This window comes from Engystomops pustulosus, chromosome 8 (assembly GCF_040894005.1).
Source record: "Engystomops pustulosus chromosome 8, aEngPut4.maternal, whole genome shotgun sequence".
NCBI classification, from domain to species: Eukaryota; Metazoa; Chordata; class Amphibia; order Anura; family Leptodactylidae; genus Engystomops; species Engystomops pustulosus.
This window is the reverse complement of record NC_092418.1, coordinates 82,898,389-82,918,734: the sequence shown is the minus strand read 5'-3', so window position 1 is coordinate 82,918,734 and position 20,346 is coordinate 82,898,389. Positions and strand designations below refer to the sequence as shown.

General features: G+C 39.1%; 1 protein-coding gene across 1 annotated transcript in view; it reads left to right on the top strand.

The window, feature by feature from the left end:
* COL6A1 (collagen type VI alpha 1 chain) overlaps nt 1-20,120 on the top strand; it is a 32,633-nt gene extending 12,513 nt beyond the window's left edge. Inside the window, exons 15-35 of the mRNA XM_072121544.1 lie at nt 737-799; nt 922-984; nt 1,511-1,564; nt 1,645-1,680; nt 2,662-2,724; nt 3,437-3,499; nt 7,058-7,120; nt 9,300-9,362; nt 10,885-10,935; nt 11,033-11,068; nt 11,173-11,235; nt 12,457-12,522; nt 12,713-12,748; nt 13,109-13,145; nt 14,933-14,941; nt 15,650-15,783; nt 16,823-16,932; nt 17,121-17,304; nt 17,379-17,553; nt 17,636-17,665; nt 17,756-20,120. Coding sequence (XP_071977645.1) covers nt 737-799; nt 922-984; nt 1,511-1,564; nt 1,645-1,680; nt 2,662-2,724; nt 3,437-3,499; nt 7,058-7,120; nt 9,300-9,362; nt 10,885-10,935; nt 11,033-11,068; nt 11,173-11,235; nt 12,457-12,522; nt 12,713-12,748; nt 13,109-13,145; nt 14,933-14,941; nt 15,650-15,783; nt 16,823-16,932; nt 17,121-17,304; nt 17,379-17,553; nt 17,636-17,665; nt 17,756-18,363 — 2,007 coding nt within the window. The 3' untranslated portion in view covers nt 18,364-20,120. The remainder of the gene's footprint in view (nt 1-736; nt 800-921; nt 985-1,510; nt 1,565-1,644; nt 1,681-2,661; nt 2,725-3,436; nt 3,500-7,057; nt 7,121-9,299; nt 9,363-10,884; nt 10,936-11,032; nt 11,069-11,172; nt 11,236-12,456; nt 12,523-12,712; nt 12,749-13,108; nt 13,146-14,932; nt 14,942-15,649; nt 15,784-16,822; nt 16,933-17,120; nt 17,305-17,378; nt 17,554-17,635; nt 17,666-17,755) is intronic.
* Nucleotides 20,121-20,346: the final 226 nt, after the last annotated feature.

Sequence of the window (20,346 nt, the reverse complement as noted above, 5' to 3'; positions counted from 1 at the left end):
TATTACAGGTGGTCCCCTACTTAAGAACACTCGACTTACAGACGACCCCTAGTTCCAAACAGACTTCTGGGTGTTGGTAATTTACTATACTTTAGCCCTAGGCTACAATGATAAGCTGTAACAGTTATCAAGGGTGTCTGTAATTAAGCTTTATTGATAATCCTGGTTCTTATGACAACCCACCATTTTCAAAATCCAATTGTCACAGAGAACAAAAAGATTTTTGGCTGTAGTTACAATTATAAAATATACAGTTCTGACTTACATACAAATTCAACTTAAGAACAAACCTACAGAACCTATCTGGTACATAACCCAGGGACTGACTGTAATTTGCTTTAGTATAATTTTCAAGAATAGAGTCCCCCCCCACACACACAGACTTCCTGTTACCTAGTCTTGCTAGTCTATTCTTCCCTATATTCAATTTCTATGTTAATCTGTATTACTATTGGCCTTACTGTAATATACAAACTTCCAGGGGAGTCTAAGAAATACAATATCCAATCCAAGGAAAGTGGGGCAAGAGCAGAAGGGTCATCCAGTGATAAGGGGTGTGTCCCAGTAGGTATCATAGCTAAACTATAGTCACAAGTCACAGCTCTGTTATAATGTTAATGAGCTATGATGCAACCAAGGACCAAGAATTTGCAATATCAAACACTGACCTGATGCTAATAGTAAGAACCATTGACCTAATTACCCTTAAAATAATATTCATGTGTTGCATTTATAGGGAGATTCTGGACCTCCTGGGCCCAAGGGTGATCCTGGATCATATGGTCCAAAAGGAGATAAGGTAGGTCTATTCCTCTTCTTTTCTTGGGAAATAAGAGGACAAAGAGGGTTCAAATGAGAGAAGAAAGGACTCAACGCATACACAGTACAGAGACAGTTACATGATCTACTTTATCTTTCTAGGGTGAACCTGGACGGTCTGGCACTGCAGGGAAACCTGGTAATGCTGGCAACATAGGAGACAAGGTAAGAATTTGGAAGACCCTATTTAGTATTGAATAAATATATTCAATAAAGGGTCAACATAAGGTACTAAAACATAAAGTACTGCTGTTGTAATGGGTGCATTTCTGCAGGGTCTGTTTATTAAAAGGAACGTATTACATTGTGGTCCAAGAAATTATAAAATTTGCTACAAATTTTGGGAAGTTCACCAAGTTTTTTCAAATGTCACACGGACATGGAAAAACAATACAGAAAAATCTGACATATGTTTATACTTGCCAATAATTGCTGCAAAAAAAAAACAATGGAGTCATTTTATCAAGTGTTGCACATTTTATGACATACAAGGCAAGGAAACACTTTTGCAATCATAATTGTGCAAAAGAATTTCAGAGGGGGAGGTTAATAATAGTATTTTGTAGTTAAATTAAGCAAAAAATCTTAAAAATTATAAAAAATACACCAAGAGATTGTTGCATTGGATTATTTTTATGTAGTTAGGTTATTGCTGGATTAAGATCATTTACACTGACTTTTTATGTTATAGGGAGATCCTGGCTCAAATGGCCCACCTGGCGAAAAAGGTGAATCTGGTGATGAGGTAAGTCATCAGGAAATCAAGCAGATATTAAAAGTACCTACTAGATTGGTTCTTTATGGTTCATTTTTTGGTCTTTACAGGGTGATGCTGGACCTGATGGGCCTCCAGGTGAACGGGTAAGAGATTAAAATCAGTATCTGGAGCACATGCTCTTTCCATGTGGTAAAATGGTTGCTGTTGATTTGCTAACAATTTAAAAATAAGCAGCAAACGTGCACTACTTTTCCAGACCACACTGTCATGAGCATCCACAAACTTAACTTAATTGTTGGAAAGTAGTAACCTATGTTGGTATCTTGCCCTTGAAAAAACCTTTGGTGCAAGGGTAGGACAAAAATATATTGGGTATATGATACTGCTGGCTAGGATGGAACTAATTGTGAACATGTCCCTGTGGTGGCCAGTCAGTAACCAAAGCAATCATGCCCTTTGGTGCAAAACTGTACATTATTGGGCTGTTTCCATGAGCACTGATTGGCTGCTGCCAAGGACATGTGAACTACCAACATTTCCAGCCTAGCTGGGATTGTCAACTGTCTGACCAAGAGTGTCAGCCCCCTTGGGGTTTCTGAAAAATATGGAAAACCCTTTGCTGGGACAGCCTTTGGGCTGTAGTTTGATATCCTCATTGTCCCTATAGATTTTGCACTGCTGCTCTACTCAAACTCTTCTGCAATTCTGTGGAGGAAGTTGTTCCATAGGATTCCTTTTTTGGGAACTGGTGAAGATCCTAATAGTTGGGGCTCCCAGGATCAGGCACATATTACCCATTCTGTGGATTTCTTTATTCTGGATAAGCCCTTTCAAAGCTTTAAAATAAGTCTATGGATATCCATAGATTGTTTTAAGCAAAAGCTTTTCCACCCATTGTCCATAAATTTTTGATTCTTAGGTTGGACATCAAAGAAATTCTCTAATGACGATATGACAGTCCTATGTCCCATAGTACTAGGCACAACAGAAATAGAAACTAATTGGGTCTTGCCTCTGATTCTCTCTGTACAGGAAATAATAACCAAGTTAAACATTAATTACAAATACAAAAGTGAAATCACAAATACAAAAATGAACAATATGTCTACTTTTATTTTCTACAGGGAGGTGTTGGAGAGCGTGGTCCTCCTGGCGTATCTGGTGCTCGAGGAGCTAGAGGAGATAAGGTAAAAACCTGGAAAGACTTCCTAAGCAGCATGCAACAGAATTTTGTTAAAATATGGAGCAGATGATATTTGCCAGTTGTTATATGGGCTTTAGCCATTATATCCCGACACAAACCTACATATAAAAAGGTATAGACCCGAAAGTGTCAATGGTTACAGAGGAAAACATTCCAGAGAAGGGAGGCAGAGAGCATCTGCATGTAAGAAGATCATTAGGGAGGTATCAGTCCAATTCTAAATTAGTGGAGGTATAACGTGAGGGTATAGAAAACACGGGTGTGTAGAAAACAGTCACATAGCTAATAGAACCATCAAGCTCTGAGCAAAGAAGCACAGCAATATCATTATACCAACAAATATGAAAGCACCCCGAAGTGCGCTTTGGTCCAATGGAACCTTTTGTCAGTTTGGGGGTTATGCAATGTCATTTTTTGGGAAGGGTACCCCAGTTCTCCAGATCAACGGGTATCACAGTGGTTGGACTCCCATTGATCAGAATGTTATTCTCTATCCTGTAATGTGAATACGACATTTCTGCACAACACAATGGCAGCAACATGCGGTAAAGCATATATTAATGTATTTGGCACGTGGTTGATGCCAGGATTAACTGACTTTATATATTAAATACAAGTTTTTTTATAACAAAGAGGAATGTAATCTCACTATGGACTATGTTTATTCATTTGCTTTTCATCCATTTTTTTTCTAGGGAGATCCAGGACAAGCGGGAGACCAAGGTCGAGATGGACCAGCTGGTCCAACTGGTGATCCAGTAAGAATAATGATTCTTTTTAAAAACTTTATTAATCATTCATTGAAAGTCTAAAGGCTTATTCCGAGATCCTTATCTGTTATTCTGTATCTTACTTAATTTCCAAATTGTACAAATGAATGTCTATGTATTTATTATATTTAGTAATTGCTTTAAATATGGGAAATTTGAATGTGGATTGGGTTAAGACTCTCTGGTCATACTTTGCACCTACTAGTTGACTTTGCAGATTTGGGCACTTTTTAGGCACACTTTTGTTGTAACTTTGATTAACCCTTTTGTTGAGGACATGCCTCCTTTTGATGATGACACGCCTCCTTTTGATGAGGACATGCCTTTTTTTGATGAGGACATGCCTCCTTTTTATGAGGACACGCCTCCTTTTGATGAGGACACACCTCCTTTTGGTGAGGACATGCCTTTTTTGTCAAACCTGACACAAAGTAACTAAAAATCCCAACTCTTAATCCATATAGTGGCACCTATTACAGAGTTGGAGTTGATGGAGATTGTGAAATGTCCTCTTTAACTCTTACCCTATTAGAGTTATTTTTTCAAAAATAGAAATAAAAGAAATGTAAAACCTTAGTTTATTGAATCTTGTTTCATACCTAATAGACTGTACTTTAGCAATATTTTAACAGTATTTTATATGGCTTTTGTGTGCCACTACTGTATAATGTAGCTAAGCCTTTAAGAATACTTTTTCCATGACCTTATTTCCTCCTTTTGAATTTTTTCTCCATGTCAAGGTTATTTTATATAAACATTGGCAGAAAACATCTAGGCACTTACAGGCACAAAATGAAGTAGCAAAGATGGAGCTGAAATTAAGAAGAAAATAAGTCAGACGTGGCTACAGACTGTTCTGAACAGAGAATTGGAGGTTTTCCATTATTCTGTAATAACAAAACGGGCGTTAGACTCTATCCAAAATGAATTGCAGACATATACTGTGTATTATTATAATCTTATTCTTACTGGATGGCACTATACATTTCAAAGTCATTCGGCCATAGGCCAGTGTAATATTTTTTTGTCTTTTACTAGTCTATAAACTAGGGCTCACAAAGTGTAGGATTTAGAGGCAGCTCCCAGTCTTATATATAAAAACTAATCATATAGAGGATTGTAGGTGAAGTGTTCTGCATCACACGTGGAGTGGTGCGCGGCGCCTGACTGGCCTCCGGCTCCCTATTATACATGTAATTCAGAGCCATTCAGGAGCCAGAAGTCGGCTCTTCTTAGTGAGTGGAGCCTGATGCGCCAGCTAACTAAGAAGAGTCGGAATTCCCATCACTAAGCAATTCCTGCTGCTTCTCTCCTTTAGCCATGTCCTTTCCCATCTCACAGCAAACAGCTCACTCTGATATAGCAAGTCCTGCTGCTTCTCTCCCTCAGACATGTCCCCTCCCATCTCACAGCAGACAGACACACATTGGGGGTCATTTACTAAGGGCCCGATTCGCGTTTTCCCGACGTGATACCCGAATATTTCCGATTTGCGCCGATTGTACCTGAATTGCCCCGGGATTTTGGCGCACGCGATCGGATTGTGGCGCATCGGCGCTGGCATGCACGCGACGGAAATCGGGGGGCGTGGCCGAACAAAAACCTAACGGATTCGGAAAAACCGCCGCATTTAAGAAAAAAAATGTGTAGCGAAAATTACACTTACCTTCACCAGGTATAGGCCAATGAATTTCAGTGCATTCCAGCGCGCCTCCGGGGAACTACAGCGCAGCAGCTCCACCTGGTGGACGGCGGAGGAACTACCTTAGTAAATCCCGGCCGGACCCGAATCCACCGCAGAGAACGCGCCGCTGGATCGCGAATGGATCGGGTAAGTAAATCTGCCCCATTGAGTCTGATATAGCAAGTCCTACTGCTTCTCTTCTTCAGCCACGTCCCCTCCCATCTCACAGCACACAGCTCCGTCTGATATAGCAAATCCTGCTTCTTCTCTCCCTCAGCCATTTCCCATCCCATCTCACAGCAGACAACTCAGTCCGATACAGCAAGTCCCGCTCAGCCATGCCCCCTCCTCCTCTCTAGATAACATTAACTCTCTGCTCAGTCTTTCCCTTGCCTCATCTAGCAGTCTCAATAGATAAAAGAAAAGATCTGATGATAAATCTCTCCCAGTCTCTGTATATCCATTTAACACAGGAGAGACAGTAAAGAGACATTAAGGGGTTATTTATCAGCATTTGTATGCCAGTTTTTGCAGTAGAAGTGCTGAAATTAAAGCAATTTCTTGCAGTGTGCATTATATTTGCGTCTACGCCACCTCATGCCATGTGTGCGTTGGAGAGGTGCAGCCACCGGTGGAGTGGCCAGGCATTCCCACCCTGTGCCTGCATACTTTCTGTAACAAACAATGTTTGTTAGTGGGTTTTTCCGCAAAACTAGGCAACTTTGGACATGACTTAGCTTTGCAAGGCAGCATGGAGAAGCTAAGGGGAACTCAAGAAGAACTGTGCTCCCGAGGATCATTGCCGAGGCCAGTGGTTGACTGAAGGAGTCCCAGATCCCTTTTAGATGAGATTTGAGACATTTATGAGCATTTTTACATAAACATAACCAGAAATTTAGTGCAAGGAATTTTTGTCTATGTAATACGGAGATATTTCTGTATGTTCCTTAAGATGCTGTAATTTGCGAGATGGTCAAGGATGGAGACTGTTGTTTGTAGAATATGTAATGAGTGAAGCTACTTTTTTAATCCAAACAACATGAACTAGGTGAAGAATATGGTGTAGACACAGAAATTATTTGTGAAAATATTTTAACTCAGTGACTAGAACATCGATGACAAGCGCTAAGTACTCTGCAATGCCACACGTTAGCGCTGCAATTAGGATCGGAAAACAAACACTAATGGGAAAACATTAGGTAAAACTAACAAGTAAAAGTACTTACTGGGGGAAATATGTGGATAGAAAAGGTAACTGCCGCAACCAGTGCCAGGCAGCTGCTGCCAAGGCACAAAGAATCATGAAATGCATCAAATGGGACATAAAGTCCCCACATGGAACAGTGTGTACAGTATGTCCAAGTATTAATGCAGAGATCTCAATAATGATCCATGAGGTCTGGTAGCCTTTCTTGAAAGGTAATTTATTAGTACTAAATTTCTTGGAAATGAGTCATTGACCTGTATTTGCCATATTTTAAATCAAGAAAGAGATGAGAAAAATGTCAAAATTTTTGTCCTATAGTTAGTGAAGTTACCGTGTTTGTCAGTCCCAAGTAAAACTTATACATTTCGAACAGCACTTTGATTTCTACCGAGGATATTATTTTCTGGATTACTCTGTATAATATCTTCTCACTTCACTCTTTTCCCTTGAGATCATTGTTTTTTCACCTCTTAGCTATTATGTGCTGCGCTTAGAGTGGGCTGTCAAGATAAGCCGAGGGAATCATAAGAATTTTCCTGTCCTAATCTTATCAGTCCGACTTGTGCTTTCCACTTTCTCAAGCTTTGTTCATCTGTGGGTTTATGTAGTGTGAAAGTGTCTTGTCTAGTAACATTTATGTATTATTGCTTTGTAGGGTGAATCAGGACCAGTAGGACCCAAAGGATACAGAGGAGATGAAGGTCCAAGTGGTCCCGAGGTGTGTATATCAATTCATATTGATGCAAGACAGCAGCACGCATCTTAACAATATAATTCATCCATATAATATAAAAAAATCTATATTAATATAATTCTTAACGATGTAATTCATGTACAGTATGTAGTATGAATCATGACTTTATAACATGAAAGATCTTTGTCTACATGGACTATATCTATCCTCCATGGAGAGCATAGGGTATAGGTGATGGATCACTGGTTGTCCCACAAATGAGACACCTACTGCTCATAAGAATGGTAGTCCCCAATGTAAATGATAGTTATATATAGTTAGATATGACCAGTCCCTCAGTTTTGTAGAAGTGCATGGTATGGTGGTCTGGGAGGTGGACTCAAGGACACCATTCTCATGATTAGTAGAGATCACAGTCATCACTTATCCTGTGGATGGGAAAATGGGTTGCACTAGGTAAAACTTCTTTAAGTTTCCATAGATTGGAAAACATGGCTAGTTTCTTCTAAAACAGCTCCCCTTCTGACTATGGGTAGTGCATGGTCATGCAGTTATAGGGGTTGTGCAGAGGTTGGAAAACATGGCTGCTTTCTTGCAAAAAAAACGGCAAACTTGACCATAGGTTGTGCGTGGTATTACAGCTCAGCTCCATTCATCTCTATAATATCAGCAAAATACCAGCAAAATCTATTCTCAGGTGTGGTGCTGTTTTAGGAACAAAGCAGCCATGTTTTTCCACCTCCACAAAACGCTTTAAGCTTCATTCATCTCTATAGGAGATATTTAATCGTACCTTTTGGTGTGTTAGTAGCTATACATTTTATTACATTTTCAGGGGCGTGTCCTCACACTGCTCTGCTCTTAACTCTCTGCATTGATTTGCTGCACAGCTTAAGTGAATGCAACTTCGTATTACATTCCAAGTTGCTCTAAATTGATTATATATTTGAGAAATGTAGTGAATAAATATACGGGAAACCCCAGAGGATGAGCCATCAACTAACTTCAAAGCCAAAATACTTTTACACCCCCCTTCAAACTCAAATTGTTGGGCTCTTTCTTTTATTGCAAGCATTTGTTTCAGAAAAAAATAATTTTCCCATAGTTTCTTTTATAATGTATTACATGGCCACACGTATCATCAAAGCATGTAGATGATTATAAAATGAGCTACATACAATGGGTGGGGGGAATCTAATAAGCATTTTATGCCAGTCTCCAACTGTAGGCCAGCTCGCACACAAATGCTTTCAACCCATGGAAACAGACCAATGCGCAGAACGGGAGTCCTTGCATCCTACAGAAATATGATGGAAGGACTCTCTGTCTGTTGGCCCAAGTGCAGCACCAGTACTGAAACAATACAGTCTGGGCACTGCAGTGATGCTGACATTTTTGAATGATGCAAGGACTCCTGCCCTGTGCAATGTGACATCCGACATTCAAGTTCATTTCCACATGCTGCACACTTTTGCATCTTTCACAAGTCCCATCCACCTTCTGCGTAAAATATGTATTGAAGAAAATGATTAGCATCATGTCTTATTATCAATTATCACTGAAACATGACTATTATTACTGCAAATTTTGGTACAGCTATCATCCCTAGCAATCCAATCTGGATGGAAACCAGATGTTTTGGACTGCATTTTGTTGCAGCAAATTCTGGCATGGAATGTCCACATTGGAAATTCCTTATCGACCTTAAAGTACAGTATATATCCCCAGCCACATGTTTCATAATATAAGCGGAAATCTGTTGTGTCGAGTCTCTCCGGACAGTCTGCATCACTTTAAATACTTTCTCCACCCACAAAATGTCACCCATGTGAAGGCAAAGTTTACCCTTTGAAGACAATATTGGAAACGTATGGTTTCTGCATTGCATTCTGCTGAGAAAAAGTCCATTCTGTGGTGCAATAAAGCCTCTTGATGCCACATGTAGCTGCATGCCCCATGCTGTGTCTCCCCACATTGTGCTGAGCGCTGCGCTCTGTGATCAGAGCCAGGATTCTGGGGACAGTTGTCCAGGGTGAGACGCGATGAGCTGCTTTTGATTCCCGCTGGACTCTCCCGCATGTATATTAAACTGCAATCACTTGCAGCTGTTTCCTGTGTCTCTTCTGTTTCCCATTAGCTATAAATCCTGTTTTTTCCCTTTCATTTCTTCTTATTTTTTGGCTTTATAATTTTATTGCTTTAGGGGCCTAAAGGACCAAGAGGAGCTAAAGGATTACCCGGAGAGCAAGGAGTGGCAGGCGACAGGGTAAGAGCGTAATTGTAAGGAAGAAGATGGGGAATTATGTCAGGTAGAGCACTATAGGAGTAAGGTGTTATAAAGCAACATTGTAGCTAGTATAAATAATTATAGTATAACGGAATATTAACTTGATACATTAATATCATAGAAATAATAATATCATAGAAAAGTATTGAGTTCATCATAGAAGGATTCTAATAATTTACATCAAAATACCGTATATACTCGAGTATAAGCCGACCCGAATATAAGCCGAGACCCCTAATTCCAGCACAAAAAACTGGGAAAACCTATTGACTTGAGTATAAGCCTACATACAGCCTACCCAACCCCTGTAGCATACAGCCTACCCAGCCCCTGTAGAAGAAAAAAAAATAACACTGTACTCATCTTTCCGACGTCCCCCATAGGTCCTCTTCTGTCTCAGACTGTCTCAGACAGAAGAGGACCTATGGGTGACGTCAGAAAGGTGAGTTTTGTCTTTATGTTTTTAGTTGACTCGAGTATAAGCTGAGTTAGGGTTTTTGAGCACAAATTTTGTGCTGAAAAACTAGGCTTATACTCGAGTATATAAGGTAAGTCAATGCTTATCTCAGGTAAAATATAATTGGGGGACATGTATCATAAGTCCGTCTTTGTCCGTCTCTTTTTTGGGACTTTTCTTGACTTTTCTGCTAGACAGATGTATGTTACTGGTTTTTCCTTATTGATACATGTGGCGTTTGGTCTTTAGTGAATTTTCAACTTTTTAAAACAAAAGTCTCCAAAAGTTACAATCAGTTCCAAGCTATTTTCTACTCCTGGTCAGGGGCAGCCATAGATTAGTGGCAAAATTTGCGACTTTTTTTTAAAAAAGTTGCAACTTTCACATCTGGATTCAGGTGATATATCAAGGAAAACTGCTGAAACCGAACTTTGAAGAGAGGCAGTTTAAGGCACAAAAAGAAGACGCAATTGAGCACAAGCACCATGAAAACTCTCAAAAAGAAAAAGGCAAACCAAAATACAGGTACCCCATTGGGTTCCCAAGCCTTACATCCTCCCTGTGGGATTACCATCGCTTGGTGGTTTAGTTTTATATATTGTGAATGTTGATATTCTTTCCTGGAACATAAAGGGAACAAGTATATAGTAAAGAAAAAGGATGGTTTCCATCTGTAACAATCTGAGTTGTGAGGACTACACGTTAACCTTGGCATGCCAGATATAATAATTGTTTTCATGGTTCAAATAGGTGTAGGTACTTATATTCAGCTGCTAAAAGAAAAAGTTAATGAAAAACAGCTCTTTACAAAATTGAAACAAAAATTTTAACAACTTCAAATTTTTTTTTTTTTTAAACTTTATTTTATTTACTTAAAACGATACTCCATAAGATATCAATAAAATTGGGTGAAAAATCTTTCTAATCTGGAACAGACTCTTTCTCAGTTGCTGTATATGAGTTATAATATATTTGAAGTGATATTGGTGACATAGAAGTTAAATTGATAGATGATTATCACAAAGTAATAAATTCTGTCCATAGGGTGAAGATGGTCTCCCAGGAAATGGAACAGATGGTTTCCCAGGTTTTCAGGTAAACTTAAATAAGTCTGCATGAAATGATAAGGACACTGCAACATGTAAAACCATGGATTGATGATTATCCTAACATTTGATGTAAACTTTTCTAGGGATACCCTGGAGCTCGAGGCGATCGTGGTACAAACGTAAGCTATTATGTGCACTTATTACTCTTTAATTTTGTGCCATTAGTATGAAGCTTTTAATACAACAAAAATTTTAAATTTAAATCAAATTATATCTTCTCTAGGGAACAAAAGGCTATCCTGGACCTAAAGGTGATGAAGGAGATCCTGGTGACCCTGGTGTGGATGTGAGTATAATCAAACAAAAATTGGTGACCCTGAAATGATGTCTGTTTCATGTAATTCCAATGACTCCTGAGGCACCATAATATTTTCTTAACCATCACAATATTTTTCTTCTGTGGTCAATAACTGTTCTACAAGCTCCACATAAACTAATTACCCAGGTGATTGTAAGAAGCTTTGTAATATATCTTTATCAAAGAAAGTGTTTCTTTCGACACTTATTTAAAATTGACTCTTAAATCCCTACTGAATCTCAATAGTGTCACATTAGTGTTCACTTTTAAGTCTGTAGAGAAGGGAGGGAGATGATGGAGAAGGAACAGCAGTGCCAAATTTCTGTTCAGCATTTAAGTCCATGGAGAGAGGAGGGGGATGATGTGGGAGGAGCAGCAGTGCCAAATTTCTGGTAACCATTTAAATCTATAGAGATGGGAGGGAGATGATGGGGGAGGATCAGCAGTGTAAAATTATTGTTCGCCATTTAAGTCTATGGAGAGAGTAGGGAGATGATGAGGAGAAGCAGCAGTGTCAAATCACTGTTCCCCATTTACATCTATGGAGAGAAGAGGAAAATGATGGCAGGAGGAGTAGAGCAGTGTCAAATTACTGTTCACCATTTAAGTCTATGGAGAGAGGAGGGAGGTGATGGGGGAAGAGCAGCAGTGTCAAATTTCTGTTCACCAATTACATCTAAGGAGAGAAGAGGGAATGATGGGAGGAGGAGTAGAGCAGTGGGCAATTACTGTTCACCATTTAAGTCTATGGAGAGAGGAGGGAGATGATGGGGGAGGAGCAGAGGAGGAGAAAGATGATGTAGCTGTCAAATAGGAAAAATCTCACCCCAAGGACTTCATTCACATCATACTGCTGAATGCTGCTGCATAACTCCCTACATTCTGTTTGAAATGAGTAAATGATACATACAACAAAAAGTTAGGGGCAGAATCCCTTGTGTGTCAATATTCTGTGGATTGAAGACTTCAGAACCAGATCAGAGACAACTGAGAAACATAGATAAATCCTATAAGGGGAATAACTTCTGAAAAAGTAAAAAATATTTGATATAATAGTTAGAAATGATGGACCACCCAGTCCTACCCCAAAATCAGATACGCCATTTTGTGTTAAACAAACCACTCCCTTTTCAGACTGGAAATGCCTACATTTGCAAATACAGAGCCCTGGAAAATTTGAATATAAAAATATTAATTTTCTTATTTTAGAATATTGTGCCAGGGGCAGTAGGACCCAAGGGATCAAAAGGCTACAGAGGCCCTGAAGGGTCACAGGTAAGCTAATGCAGCTAATGCCATATATGTATATGGATCGTTTCATTATGTGTTACATTTACAATTTCTTTGTTAGTGCTTCTTTGTACTGTCACGTTCTTTTTAACATCTACAAACTTGAATATTTTTTTCAATACAGTCAATTTATGGGGTTTTTTTTGTTTGTTTTTTAACCTTCTATTCTTTGTAGGGACCTCCTGGACCTCCAGGACCACCAGGACCAGATGTAAGTCATAATCTACTCTTTTTTTAGTCTTGCTGCTTCTGTATGTGTTTTATCTATATTATTCTGCTCAATGATTAAACCAGAATAGACAGATTCTGTGACTACTGGATGTGGTCACCAAACTTCCAGTAAAGTGCCCCAGCCACCCTGTGACTTGGCATCTACACACTTCTGTGCCGATTGCTGGCATTAGTAGATTCCATACAAAATGGTAAGACATATGAAACATATATTCCATGTGACTCATGCTGCATCTAAGTTAGGAGCCTGGACGTTATCCAGAGTGAGAGATTTTTACTGGATGCCTGCTTTATACATTTACTTAACTCTATATAACCACATATATTATTATATTCATAGGAGTGTGAAATTCTGGACATTATCATGAAAATGTGCTGTAAGTATAGAATGTTCCATAACAATATGTCCAAATGCGAAATTGCAGATAAATAGTATAAAATAATTTATTGAAGAAAACATATGAGTTGCCAAGTCATGAAATTGGGATCCAGCAGGCACTGAAGCTACAGTATGTTTCCCAAAGCAATGACGTATAGGCCGTCTATGATTCGAGCAGGGGATGTATGGGCTGTTTTTATTAAAATATGAAAAATTTAAGTTGAAGGACGATATAAGTTTCTAGGAGAAGAAAATTGACATATAAGTAATAAATTAGCTTCTCTATTACAAAAACTATGGAGGATTGTGCAAGTGTTCTTAGTAATAATGTAAGCGAAATTGTCACCATAATCATGCAATCTGATGGACTGTACATGCAGGAGAAACAGAGCAATATTATTTATACATGTCAAGAAGACAATATTTTCAGTGATAGACAGCTCCTCCATTAAGACATATAGAGCATACAGAGATAGCTACCAATCACGGGTAAGACCAGTTCTATAAAGTGAATCCAGTTCTTCAGCTCTCGCAAGAGGTTTGGTGGGTCTTTATCCCTGAAGAGCTTTCTGCTCTATTAACTCTGCTGATTTACAGACCCCCTGCTACAAGTAGGAGCTGTAACAGGATTTGGTTGGATACTTACAGCAGTCACTAAGAGCAGAGGGGAGGGGCTGTGGAAAGGAAACCTACCATGTGGAATCTACCCTCAGAAGTAGATATGATGGTAGATTATTCCTGTCTGCCTCTGCCCTAACCTGTAATTTACTAATCCTGGAACCTAACTTGGTAAACACTTTATTTTAGTAATATGTAAATTAACTGCAGAGGCTACTGGGGCGTGTACTAGCCTGGCCGGGCACTGGGAGCTAAGGCTACTCCACGCCCAAGTAGCATCTGCAATTTCTTTACATAATCCTCAAAGTTTTTACCAAGTTAGGTTCCAGGATTAGCAAATTACAGATTATGGCAGAGGCGGGAATCTATCATCAGATCTACTTCTGACAGTAGATTCCTCATGATAGGTTTCCTTTAATTGCAGAAAACAGAAAGCTCTTCAGGCTTAAAGACTTGCCCAGAGAATTAGCAGAAGCTGTAAATCTGTATGAATAGTTCACTTTTTACACCCCTTCAACTACTAACTACACACACAAATGTATCATTACACAGCATTCCAATGTCTATACCCAGCACTGTGTACAGTTTATGAAGATGACAGATTCCCATTAAAGAGACATTTTATAAGAATCAGTAAACTGGAAGCCCTTCCCCAGTTACCAGCATGAATAGCCTCCAGCTCATTCACATGCTGTGTTATTTTAATTTTAACTCTGACCTTAGGTCAAGGGGTTGAGTGACATGTCAGAAGTTTGCTAAAACCTGGGGTTACTTTAAAGTTTAAGGTGACAATCCGCCATCATACAAAATAAAAGAGACAACTTACCACTGACTAGAGGAGTCCACCACACATATTACTAACCTCTACATCTGTCATATTACAATTTAAGATGATTAATATTACGTTGGACATTGAGTTGAAAGGACATGTACAGGCTTCTTTGTCTTGACATAACGTTGCTCAGATGTCCATGCGTTCTCTCTGATGTTGTGCCGGCTCAGTAAGAATTGTCTTTCAAAAGTGCAAAGAGTCAAGCTCCTTATGTAGCTGTGCTTACTTCATGTCTGTGTGATAGCCGGCCTGGTTATCATCATCTGGATCTTTGATGTTGACGTTGTTTATGACAGTCTGATTCTCATTGTCCTTTCATTTGCTTTTATTTTCAGCTTGCTGCGGTAAGTATGCATTGATGTCAGTGACTGCACTTCTAAATTTTAATGTATTCTCTAATCCAAAGCATGTATATCTTTTTTTTTCATATTTCCATACTATTCTCATACTAACATCCACAAATTCAGACTTTACGTGTGCTTGATCACTGGCTTATATTCTTTTAACTTAGAGAGAGGGTTCTTTTTCATATAATGGACATTGCCCCTGATGTTTACTATGTGCCGGGGGTGGGCGGGCAGCGCGGCACCAGCCCTGGGCAGACCTGGTCAAGTGCCGGGGCCCAGGGCTGCTGGGGGGACCTACGTAAGGCTGTACATGAGTAATCCATAGAGGCTGAGTTGGGCTTTATGACAAACTAGAGAATATTTTGGGGAACAGTAGGCCACCACATGAGTGCACTGCAAAAGGGTCTACTAAGGATCGGTCACCCAGGGGCCTACTGATACCTGGAGCCGACCTTGGGGGTGGGGGTAGATGTACTTGGCTTCCCATCATCAACTCTTAGCACAACCCTGTGTAAGAGTCAGTGGCTGCCTCTAATGCTCATAACTTATGGCTGATTGTCGGGCTGCACTTGCACTCGTCATTGTTTCAGGTTGCAAGTTAAGTTGTAAACCAGCGATTAACAGAACATTGTGACCAATGCCTGGTAATAAAAATGTAATAGCAACTGTGATGTTTTAATAATTATTTCCAAATATCTCCTGCAGAATGCACTTGTGGTCCCATCGATGTCCTCTTCGTTGTTGACAGTTCTGAGAGTATTGGAAGCTCTAATTTCCAGATAGCCAAAGAATTTATCATAAAGGTCATCGATCGACTGAGTAGAGATGAACACGTCCAGGTTAGATTACACACATTAGATAGCGCCTCTCATGCTCTCGGGCTCTTGGGCTGTGTCTGATATTACAGCTCACTGCATTAATTTAATGGGGGTAGTTTTGTTGTCTCTGTCAGTATCATAGACTTTGAATGGAACAATCTGGATTTTGCTTAACTATTAGTGAGGTTTTAGGCTGGAATATTCTCTTAAGAGCTGCAATACCAGACATAGTTTATGGTCATTTGTGGTCATGATAACATGACAAATAGTGAACTCATTGTGGCTTTTGACGGCTAAAAAAGGTCTTATAATGCTCCCAGTTTTTAACCATACTCACAATATTTATGCGTATGGCTTTTTTTTTCAAGATGGTAGAGATCAGTAAAGGACACTCATTAGGGATAACGTGCAAACCACTGTTTTTTCATCGCCACTTACCAAAAAGAGTGTGTGACGAGGTTGGGAAAAGGCAGGGCTATCATTATCCACTGTATTTCTGACCTTTAATGTTTGCTGTGGAAGCCCTCTAGAGTTGACTTTAGTCCCTTGTTGATTCTTTGCACCTAATTTATGAAGATGCCCAGACTCATACTGTGCTAGAGTGCAGGGCATCATGACTGGTTGGCATCTTTATAAATGCTCCCAATTATCTTTGCCTAAGTTACTTTTATTTCATACTAAATAGATTTTAAAACTCTCTTGCACCACATGAAAATCTACATTTAGCTACTGCAACTTACATTGCCTGTATGTTTAGTACTTTGACATAATTACTGGTACTTCCTTTCTGTGCTTTTACCATGAATATGAGTGGACCTGAATTATAACCAATAAGTAAAATTACTGGTTTCTTTAAAAAAAAAATGTTTATGTTCTCTGAATAATCAACTTGTATAATTAGCAGGATTAGAGTTTCCATTTTCTCACTAGAATGTACCGGTTAAGTTTCCGTATTTTTAATATTACCTAATATATAGTCATTCAGTACATTTTTATGTGTTCATATGTAATTTTTCCATAGTTCACAATGTCAACAGTCTCTATTTTTCTCTGACTACAGTTTAATACTGGGGAATCACGAGTCGGAGTGGTTCAGTACAGTCATGGAAATACTCAAGAAGCTGTAGCCATGGGAGATCCCAACATCAACACTATTGGCCAACTTAAGGAGTAAGTGACTCACAGCATAAAAAGTCCATATAGTCACTATGAAGATATGAGACTACACAATACAATTTATCTGAAACTGTACTTTAGTTGTAGAGAGTGATAGTGTACACCATGCATATCAATAGTAAATATGAGACTTTTAGTGGTAATTAATATTTGCTACAACAAATATCATACATTTTCTACAGAGCAATTAAGAACCTGGGATGGATTGCAGGAGGTACATGGACTGGTGAGGCTCTTGCCTTTACGAAAGATAACCTACTGAAACGGTTTGCATCTGATAAGAGAGTTGCTCTAGTGTTGACAGACGGGCACTCTGATATTCTGAGAGACAAAACACCACTCAGAACCCTGTGTGAGGTCACTCCGGTAAGTAGCTATATGACTTCTGTATAGTTTCCCACCGGATTTTGGCACTTTGCTCATGTCTTCATGTTCAACAGGTGGTTTCACTCGGAGTAGGAGACATCTTCCAGGCTCCTCCTAACCCCGACCAACTTGGTGATATTGCATGCGGTGGAACAACCTATTCAAAGGGTCTATCCTTACAAAAGACAAGCTATACAGAGCTGCTGGAAGATGGTTTCCTACAGAATGTTACTTCTCACATCTGTAAAGGTAAGACAAGAACATCCAAGTCAACAAGGTTTACCAGAAAATGCTGATGTATGTACAAGGTAACATTTAATTTCTATTACAGATAAGAAGTGCCCCGATTACACCTGTGCCAGTAAGTATCAATTCAATATAATATTGTCTGGTTAACAAATACAATGTGCATCTTCTTTTTGCTAACCTTCAAAATTCTTCTTTTTTACAGTCAAATTTGAGGTTCCTGCTGACATCACTCTACTTGTGGATAGTTCTACAAGTGTTGGAAGTCGAAACTTTGAGATGAGCAAAGGCTTTGTACGTCGCATAGCCCAACGTTTCTTGGAAGCAGAAAGTCCATCATTCGACTCTGTCCGTCTTTCAGTGGTGCAGTACAGTGGACCAAACGAACAACAGGTCGAGGTACAGTTCCTCTCCAACTACACAGAGGTTGTGAGCGCAATAGATAAGATGAAGTTTATCAATGGCGCCACAGATGTAGGAGCAGCGCTACGTGCAGTGACAGAACTTTTCCGTGAAGATGCAGCAGCTGGAGCAAGTAAGAAGCTGCTGTTGTTCTCAGATGGCAATACCCAAGCAGAAGACACTCTACTAAAGGCTGTGCAAGATGCCCGGGCTGCAGGAATTGAGATCTCTGTATTGTCTGTAGGAAATCGTCCCCATGAGGATAATCTAAGAGTGTTGCTAACTGGTGCTGCTGCAGATTCTAAAGCTCCCTTCAGTGGCAGGAACCTGTTCCGAATCCCTGATTATTCCTCTCTACTTAAAGGTGTCTTCTACAAGACCGTGAGCCGCAGGGTATCTCTGAAACCCTAGTAAATCTACAGCCCAAGTCGGCCATATGCACTGTGATCTAAAATTATCATGAAAGGGTACAACTTTTACATTCTAGATTGTAATCCTAGCCTGTCTATCACAGACTCTCATACCTTTTTTTTTAAACTAGGTTGAGCATAAAAAATTCACTCTGAAATAGATTTTTAAGATTTTTGACTAATCTTGCAATAAATATGTCTAATGAAAAACCCACAATTGTTAAAACTCCAAAAAATGGAAGCTCAGGTTCTAATCAGGTAGAATAAAGTATATTTTTAATGTGTAAATCCGTAAGGTATGAGAGGTGTGTAACAAGTGTTTAGTGTACAGTTTGTCTGCTAAGTCTGCAGTCCATTCACACGACCATAAGTCATAAGTTAGTGTCCATGTTCAAGTCCCCTTTGGTTCCCTTACAGTTTTACAGAGCAAATTTAGATTACTTTAGGTTTCTTTGGTGCTCTACATTTAGTTCTCTAAAACTACATGCATTTTAGTCCTTGAAGCCTTAAAAGTAATTCGAATTAATTTGGGGGCCAAGTCTAAAATATCATTATACGGTCAAATATGTTTAGACATGCAATATTTCTCCATAGTAAAATTTTTATTTTGCAATAAATGATTAAATCGCCTTTATGACAAAAGTAAGATATTGGAAACACTGTAAATTTGGAAACTACTTTAAATAGATAGGACCACTATAATCTGGTATTTGGGGGGGGGGGGCATTTTACAAAGAGAACCTTACAATGAAAGGGGAGAATCAAAGCTGTAAATATAGATCTATGCAGGTGACGATATAGAAAACTAATCAAACTATGGGACCCCCATTCTATGTGACTAATCCCAGCTCAACACTTACTGGTCCAGGACACTACAGTCTTAAGCTTTGTGTATAGGTGGCCATGACCCATATTGTAAGAAAGCAAATGTAGGTGATAAGATTGACAAGGCAGTGGCAGACGGTAGAGATGCAAATTAAAGTCCCATTAGGTACAAGTTTCAGGAAGAGTGTGCACTTTATTTTTCATTGAGAAATTCAAAAAATGACATTTTGAAATACATTATTTGGCCTGAAATTTCCATAATACCAAAAAAAGATTAAAAAGTGTAGTATAGGCACCTTGCAACATTACAGCTTCTTTTTTTACAAAATAATCTTCCATTGCTCAAAATCTTTATTATTCAGTCACCTATAGGTGTAACTTGATGATCCTGGTCCCTAAAGAAAAAACTATAAGCCCCCCCCCCTAACCACCATGTCCCATTTTTAATAAAGATGTTGTATAAAGTGGCAGAGAGGCCAGTAGGCCACCGTAGGCACTCTGACCATAGTATGACAGTGAACAGGTGCACCAAACTCATATCACATAGAAAGGATTAAACAATTAATAAGCCAGGATATTATTTTAACGTTTCCTTCATTTACTTTTGCAAAATAAGCAGAGCAAAGCAAGTCTAACAGGGGCCAAAATATCTTAATTCTACCTAACAGGGAAATACCGAAATCCATTTGTTCTCAGTGCAGTCTTACGTAAACCTGAGTCTAGTCCAATCACCCTGACATTGAAGTGTTAAAATATTTTCTTCATATTGGTGCTATATTCAGGGAACAATAAAGAATATGAAATCTCATGATCATTATTCTGTTGGTTGTGACACTTGCTGTGGGGTTACTGAACTGCGCTGTGTTGTTCCAAGACCCTGTATGTTCCAGTCTCTGCTCACTTTGGTCTCTGAATAAAGGGTTTTACAACCAAGTTGTCTCTGCTGTGAGTTATTGGCTGTATGTAGTTATTTAGGAGTATGTATAAAGGCAGCTTAGAGAATGTACATCCGTGTTGTGATTTTAAAAAGAAATACTGTTACAGCCAAAAGGCCACATTCCATGAAGCTTCATAAAAAAATCAAAAAGGCTGAAAACCCATTATGGTAAAAAGTTTAAAAAAAAATATATGGAAATCAATAACTACGGTATTTATTTTT